The 8,154-nt window shown below is 38.3% G+C and overlaps 1 protein-coding gene across 1 annotated transcript; it reads left to right on the top strand.

Annotated features, from left to right (window-relative positions):
- The first annotated feature begins 1,910 nt into the window (after positions 1 to 1,910).
- On the top strand, positions 1,911 to 7,733 carry LOC106305952 (ATPase 1, plasma membrane-type). The gene is made up of 16 exons (XM_013742387.1): positions 1,911 to 2,089; positions 3,377 to 3,496; positions 3,607 to 3,843; positions 3,959 to 4,720; positions 4,801 to 4,923; positions 5,004 to 5,108; positions 5,196 to 5,340; positions 5,430 to 5,594; positions 5,691 to 5,929; positions 6,021 to 6,053; positions 6,142 to 6,223; positions 6,316 to 6,476; positions 6,587 to 6,760; positions 6,845 to 7,027; positions 7,115 to 7,296; positions 7,378 to 7,733. Exons 1-16 carry the CDS (start codon positions 2,048 to 2,050, stop codon positions 7,472 to 7,474), a joined length of 2,850 nt encoding a protein of 949 aa, XP_013597841.1. The 5' UTR covers positions 1,911 to 2,047; the 3' UTR covers positions 7,475 to 7,733.
- Positions 7,734 to 8,154: the final 421 nt, after the last annotated feature.

Here is an 8,154-nt window from a genome sequence, read left to right as displayed (position 1 = left end):
AAACTTATCATCCGTAACATAATAATATGCTTTTTCTGTGCTAGGAACCGTTTGTAAATAAATATCTCGGATGTATATGACTGCTGAGTTTGTTGATTTTGGCAGTGAAATCACTAAGCTTGCAATGTGTCAGGACAACAAAAGCATCTCAACTAATGGTTAGCTTTACAATTTCGTTGGTTTCTTTTTCCTATTATGTTGGATGAATTATTTTAGCTAACAAATATCGCAATAGAGCGCTGGCAATAACTCTAATAGATTTATATATACATTTAGAATTGGAAGTTTGGTGAAAACAGGAACAAGTACTTCTGTCACGCTATTGGACAGTTATATGCCATTTCAAGAGAATTGATTTTTTATATTTCCCATAATCAGTAACATTTTAACTGTTTTGTCTACTTTGCATTCGTACCTCATTCTCCATCTAACTTCTCAGTGCTACTATATAATGATCAAGTCATTTTCTGCACAAATATGCAAGTAGGGATGTTACGTTGGGTGATTTTTATTGGGCTTGGCTATACAAAGTCTGTTGTGACTCTAAAACTTTTACCTCATTTAACATTGATTCTGGTTCTTGGGAGAATTGCAAATTGTGAATGAAAAGCACAAGCAGGGAATATATGTGTAGCTGCGTTCGACTCAACATGTAGCGGTATCTGCAGATCCGCTGATCCCATTGTGCAGGTTAACATGCAATGTGTTGACCTGGAAATCATTATTTGGAAGTTACATTTCGAGGCCTTTCCTAAACATATAAATAGACCATTGATAGAGTTTGATATTTATAATACTCAGTGTTCATGGAGTCTACAGAAAATAGTCATTTTGCATGTTCTATATGAAACCAAGAGATATATCCTTTGTATGATGATTTTATTATGATAGCTACTAACATAGGAGATGACTAGAGAAAGAGAAATGAGTATGAATCTCTTATATGGGTAGCTTTTGTAAACACATTTGGGTTTATTAACAGTTGTGACAAGCAATTATGTTTATAGTAAAAGAAACCCGTCGCAGCGTCAATAACAAATGCGCCTGTTTTTTGGTTGTTTGGGATTGAAATAGCTTATGGGTTTTCTAAATCAATATAATTGATTTGATTAAAGCTATCTTGGATGACAAAAAGAAGGATTGCAAGTCTAATAACTTCTACGTTAGACTTCAACTAAATTATAATCAGTCTTTTATCCATATAATCTTAGTTATAAACGTAAGGATTTATTAGAATAAATAAACAGTTTCAAAAATATTTAATATGTGATCTAATAAACAAAAGAACACGTAGGATTTTTAGGATTTAAAGTGATTGGAGACAATAGTTAATGAATATGAAAAGAATACGAAGCAGAATGATTCGAGCAAATTAGTGGCAACACAGAGCTAAGCAAGATAAAAATATCAATCAATAAAGAATAAAAGAAGAATGAGCAGGGTTAAGTTATTACACAAGCCAAAACTAAGACAAATCAAACGACAGAACGTGAAAACAAATGTAAACAAGACAAGAGGAGATAGTGAAGATAAAATACATTGAAAAACTAAATGCTAGATTAATAAACAAGAGACCAAAAAAAGATTAAAATGCAAAAACTCCGCGTTTTGGTGCAGATAACGATCCCTAGTCAGAACAATAAATCAGTTTTTGTAATGTTTAGATCTTAACCAATAACCATAAAACACAGAAATATAAGCCAGGTATTTAAAAGTCAAAAACTTAAAAAACCAACAACCGTTGATGAACACCGAATCGTAATAAACGGTAGAAAGAGAGCAGAAAAAAGAAATAAAATAAAAGGGTGTAAATTAGAGCGTCTGGTACGGGACCCACATGAGGCGAAAACGGTAGAGAAGTCCGTCGTTTTGAGTTGTTTAAAAAGGAAGAGACGTTTCTGCTTTGCAACATAGCTCGTCTTCACCTACAATATATATTTCTATCTCTCTCTCTCTCTCTCTTTTTCTGGTGTGTGTAATCGAGTGTTGAAACGACAGAGAGAGACGCCGTTTTGGATATCTGTGTGTGAAGAAAGGAAAGAGAGAGATGTCAGGTCTCGAGGATATCAAGAACGAGACTGTTGATCTGGTATCTACTTCATCTCTACCTTTCTTCTAGCTTAATCGTCTGAGCACTGTTTTTGATTTATCATGCACGCAAAGTGTTCGATGATATGCTTGACTGAGAATAGATCTGTTCCGTTGCCCTTCGTTTGCATATGATTGTTTCTCGTTTCGGTTAAAATTTCTATTTCAGTGATATGACGATTCTTATTCTTTGGATCCGATTCTGAATATCAAATCCCTAAAATCGCAGATGTTACTTCAAATACTTTCAATCGCTATTTTCATGGATCCGAGTCATGACCTGATTTTCATAATTTTTTTCTTTCCAAATTAATTATTTTTTTTTTAAAAAAAATCAGAAATATATGGACTTTATTGGAGCGATAATTACAGAAACTCCTTTAAAGCTTTTTAGGGTATTAACCAAAAACAGTTCGGATTACTGTTCATCATGAAAAAGCAGATCTACCCACACATGTGAAACACTGAAACTAAAAAAGATAACGAAGAACAAAAATAAAGTTTCTTTTATTGGTGGAGGTAAGCTAAAGTCTTTTCATATATTAATTCAAAAGGGAAACATACACCAAAAAGTTGATTTTAAAAGAGAAAAAAATTGATTTTACTTGTGAAATAATTTTTTTTTTGGTTTACTCTTTATACTTTTTTTTCTTTCTGAAAATCTCATTTTAAGATAACGTCTTTGCTGTAAAAGCTGCTCATAATATTCTATCTTCCACCCCTAAAAATGCAAATTAGTTTTTAATTATAAAAGGAATATTAATCTGTTTGTTTTGGTTCGTAAGAGTTTTAGGATTTGATGTACCTTTCCGTAGTACTTTGTTTTTATTATATAGTCTCTGTCTTTTAGCAAAACACTATTATTCAACGCACGCAAACTTGTAAATAGCCTCGTGTATAGTAAAAAAATAAAAAATCAATTTTCTTTTCTTCTCGTTTACTATGAATATGACCGAAATACCCTTAATCGGACCTTGGCTTTCACGCCGGAAAGTAGGCACCTTTCATGGAGGGAATCACTCAGCGCGTGTTTTACACGTCTCTTATACGTGCTTTGATAGTAGTACTAGTGATGGTGGTGGTCCCCAGCCTCCTCCACTGCAAGATTCTTTTTACCTTCCATTGTCAGTAACTTGAGTCAACGCCACTTTTCTGAGTAGCCGAGTTAGATCGTTTCAAAAGATTTGTATGAAACTGCAAAGTTTTGATTTTTTTTGTTTGTTTTGTTTGAAGATGTTACACCAATTCTTTGTATGAATTACTGATCAACATTTTGTTGGATTCTCAGGAAAAAATTCCGATTGAGGAAGTTTTCCAGCAGCTGAAATGTACAAGGGAAGGGTTGACCACGCAGGAAGGGGAGGAAAGGATTCAGCTATTTGGCCCCAACAAGCTCGAAGAGAAGAAGGTTTGAGTTTGACTTAAACCCATTGTTGTTTCCTGATATTAAAAAGCTTTTGCCTTTGTGAATGTCTGAGTAGTCACGAGGTTTGATCGTTTCATTTTTAAAATATACAGGAAAGCAAGATTCTGAAGTTTCTGGGGTTCATGTGGAATCCGCTTTCATGGGTTATGGAAGCTGCGGCTATCATGGCCATTGCTTTGGCGAATGGTGATGGCAGACCTCCGGATTGGAAAGATTTTGTTGGTATCATCTGTCTGCTTGTTATCAACTCCACAATCAGTTTCATTGAAGAAAACAATGCTGGAAATGCCGCAGCTGCTCTCATGGCTGGTCTTGCTCCTAAAACCAAGGTAATGTGTTGCATAATGCTGTGACGTTATCATTGTACATGACGTTTCAAAACTTCTCTCGAGCTTAACCTGTTTGTTTGTCTTCTGTTGTTGTTGTGATGTTTCTTGTTTTCAGGTGCTCAGGGATGGAAAATGGAGTGAACAAGAAGCTGCTATTCTTGTCCCAGGAGATATTGTTAGCATTAAACTTGGAGACATCATCCCAGCTGATGCCCGTCTTCTCGAAGGTGATCCTTTAAAGGTTGACCAGTCTGCTCTAACTGGAGAGTCCCTTCCCGTGACCAAGCACCCGGGTCAAGAAGTTTTCTCTGGCTCAACTTGTAAACAAGGAGAAATTGAAGCGGTTGTTATAGCTACTGGAGTTCACACCTTCTTCGGTAAAGCTGCTCACCTTGTGGACAGCACTAACCAAGTTGGTCACTTCCAGAAAGTTCTTACATCCATTGGAAACTTCTGTATCTGTTCTATTGCTATTGGTATCGTGATTGAAATAATCGTCATGTACCCTATTCAAAGAAGGAAGTACAGAGATGGAATTGACAATCTGTTGGTCCTCTTGATCGGTGGTATCCCCATTGCTATGCCAACGGTGTTGTCCGTGACTATGGCTATCGGGTCTCACAGGTTGTCTCAGCAAGGTGCCATCACCAAACGTATGACTGCCATAGAGGAAATGGCAGGAATGGATGTCCTTTGCAGTGACAAAACGGGAACACTGACCCTCAATAAATTGAGTGTGGACAAGAACTTGGTTGAGGTTTTCTGCAAGGGCGTGGAAAAAGACCAAGTCCTATTATTTGCAGCCATGGCTTCTAGGATTGAGAACCAGGATGCTATTGATGCAGCCATGGTTGGAATGCTTGCGGATCCAAAAGAGGTATACGTCTTTCTCGGTTTGAATTACTTCTGTAGTTTAGGATCCAAACAATTTCTTATGTTTCACTTGTATTTTCGTAGGCACGAGCTGGAATCAGGGAGGTTCACTTCCTTCCATTCAACCCTGTTGACAAGAGAACTGCTTTGACTTACATCGACTCGGATGGTAACTGGCACAGAGTCAGCAAAGGTGCTCCCGAGCAGGTAGTGAATTTTCAACTTTCCTCTGCAAATGTTACTTTATTCCTTCATTCGAGTCTACTATATCAATTTTTCCCACACAGATCCTCGACCTTGCCAATGCGAGGCCTGACCTTCGGAAGAAGGTTTTCGGTTGTATGGACAAGTATGCCGAACGCGGTCTTAGGTCATTGGCAGTTGCTCGTCAGGTACTTATTTACGAGTGATCTTATGTTTTCAGACTTCTTTTTTGCATGGAAACAAATGTTCAGATGTTTGTTCTTATTCCTTCTTAGGTGGTTCCCGAGAAAACCAAAGAAAGCCCTGGTGGACCATGGGAATTTGTTGGTTTATTGCCTCTTTTTGACCCTCCAAGACACGACAGTGCCGAAACCATTCGCAGGGCTTTGAATCTTGGTGTTAACGTTAAGATGATCACCGGTAACTAAACTTATTCGTCATTTTCTATATCAAGAAATCCATGGCTATGTAGATGTTTTTCCTAACTTGCGCTCTAATTACGTTTCCAGGTGACCAACTTGCTATTGGCAAGGAAACCGGTCGCAGGCTTGGAATGGGAACCAACATGTATCCTTCTGCGGCTCTTCTTGGTACTGACAAGGACTCCAACATTGCATCCATTCCTGTTGAGGAGTTGATTGAGAAGGCTGATGGGTTTGCTGGGGTCTTTCCAGGTTATAACTTGCTTTCGATCTTAAAATTCATTATATGTTCATCAGAAAAGGTTTTGTTATATTGATTTAAGCTTCTTCTTATCTTTCTAATTGCAGAGCACAAATATGAAATTGTGAAAAAGCTGCAAGAGAGGAAACACATTGTTGGAATGACTGGTGATGGTGTCAACGATGCTCCTGCATTGAAGAAAGCTGACATTGGTATTGCTGTGGCCGATGCTACAGATGCTGCTCGTGGTGCTTCAGATATTGTTCTCACTGAACCTGGATTGAGTGTTATCATCAGTGCAGTGCTCACTAGCAGAGCTATCTTCCAGAGAATGAAGAACTACACCGTGCGCATTCTCTTAGTTTTTTTCTTACATTATGCCCACTATTTGTGTTCGTTTGCACCAATATCTAATATCTTTTTCTTGCTTATGACAGATTTATGCAGTGTCAATCACAATCCGTATTGTGGTAAGTAGACACTTCATTTAGATATCTATCTCTTATTACCATGATCTTTCTTTTGTGTACTGATTATATTGCGATATACTTTGTGCAGTTTGGTTTCATGCTTATTGCTCTGATATGGGAATTTGACTTCTCAGCGTTCATGGTTCTGATTATTGCCATCCTTAATGACGGTGAGCAAATGGCTTTACTTTGCTATATAGACTCCTAATATTTTATCTGCATTATCTTATATCGTATGGTATTGTTTGTTGCTATCTTTTAGGTACCATCATGACAATCTCAAAGGATAGAGTCAAGCCATCTCCCACACCTGATAGCTGGAAGCTCAAAGAAATTTTCGCCACCGGAATTGTGCTGGGAGGTTACCAAGCCGTTATGAGTGTTGTTTTCTTCTGGGCGATTCACAAGACCGACTTTTTCTCCGTAAGCTTCATCAGCTCATTTTCTTTTCTTTTTTTTTTGTGTAAAGATGCTTGAGGGATTATGTAGATAAATATTGCCTTAGGAAACTAAAATTCACCGTTGATATGCAGGACAAGTTTGGTGTGAGGTCAATCAGGGACAACAATGATGAGCTAATGGGTGCTGTGTACCTTCAAGTTAGTATCATCAGTCAAGCGCTCATCTTCGTCACGAGGTCAAGGAGCTGGTCGTTCGTTGAACGTCCTGGGGCGCTTCTGATGATTGCTTTCGTCATTGCACAACTGGTAAGAACATCAAAACCCCATAGTTTCCTGAATTCTAGAAAAGAAACCCACTGAGACTCATCTAACTCTTCTTCCCATATGCAGGTTGCGACTTTGATTGCAGTGTACGCTGACTGGACGTTTGCAAAGGTGAAGGGTATCGGTTGGGGATGGGCTGGTGTGATTTGGGTTTACAGCATTGTTACATACTTCCCACAAGACCTTTTGAAGTTTGCCATTCGCTACATCTTGAGTGGAAAGGCTTGGACCAGCTTGTTTGACAACAGGGTACATAGAACTAACTCTCTCCGATCGCTTTTTCACATCCTGAGGTAAAATTTTATGCTAATTACTTCTGCTGTTACTTTAAAACAGACTGCTTTCACGACCAAGAAGGATTACGGTATTGGAGAAAGAGAAGCTCAGTGGGCACAAGCTCAGAGGACACTTCACGGTCTCCAGCCGAAAGAAGAGGTCAACATCTTCCCAGAGAAAGGAGGTTACAGAGAGCTGTCTGAGATCGCCGAGCAAGCTAAGAGAAGGGCCGAGATAGCAAGGTAAGTCTACTTTGATATCTAAACTTGGAAGAAACTGGAGTTTGCTTGATTCTGATTAGTGAATATGCTTTGTTGTGACAGGCTTAGGGAGCTTCACACACTGAAGGGACATGTTGAATCAGTCGCAAAGCTGAAGGGCTTGGACATTGACACAGCTGGGCATCACTACACTGTGTAGTTGCAGTTGCAGTTGCAGTTGCACTTACACATTTTACCAAAACCAACCCGTCATGACTCTTCGTTTTTTTTCTCAAGTCACAATAGAGGGAAGAGAACTCTGTGTATTGTCATAACTCTTCCAAAAAACTCGTTTCATTGTTAGCTTCTGCCTTTGTGGTTTGTCACTTCGGCTACAACCTGTTTTAATGGCTTAATATGAGCTTCTTACTCTCTTGTTTCCTGTTATGTTTGTTTAATCAGTTCAATCTTGAGTCTAATAGTTGAATCATATTATTTATTTTCACTAAAAAAATTAAAACGTTGATATATATACTTTGATGTTTACAAACATCAAGATGCTTGTGACATACATTGGGGGTTGTAGTGGGTTTGGTTGGATAAGTTCAGAGTGACTTCATGTATCAAGAGACGTGCAAAGGTATGGATGATGACTTCGAATCATTCATACCACTTGCTCTTTATCTGATAGGAACTTCAATCATGTCATTTTTTTTTTCATCGACTCGTAAAGACTCACACTGACTCTGTGAACCAAATCGGGAGATCTTGATCCATGTGAACGACGAAAGACGATTGCTTTCTGACACTGCGTGCTAGGCCATCCATTTTTGTATTTTGCGTCCTTGGTACATAAACAATCTCTGAATAGAGGAAACTTCATTTCAGGGCCTTAATATC

The sequence above is a fragment of the Brassica oleracea genome, chromosome C7 (genome assembly GCF_000695525.1).
Source record: "Brassica oleracea var. oleracea cultivar TO1000 chromosome C7, BOL, whole genome shotgun sequence".
Classification (NCBI taxonomy): Eukaryota; Viridiplantae; Streptophyta; class Magnoliopsida; order Brassicales; family Brassicaceae; genus Brassica; species Brassica oleracea.
Note: the sequence above shows the minus strand (reverse complement) of the source record. Positions and strands in the feature narration are given on the sequence as shown.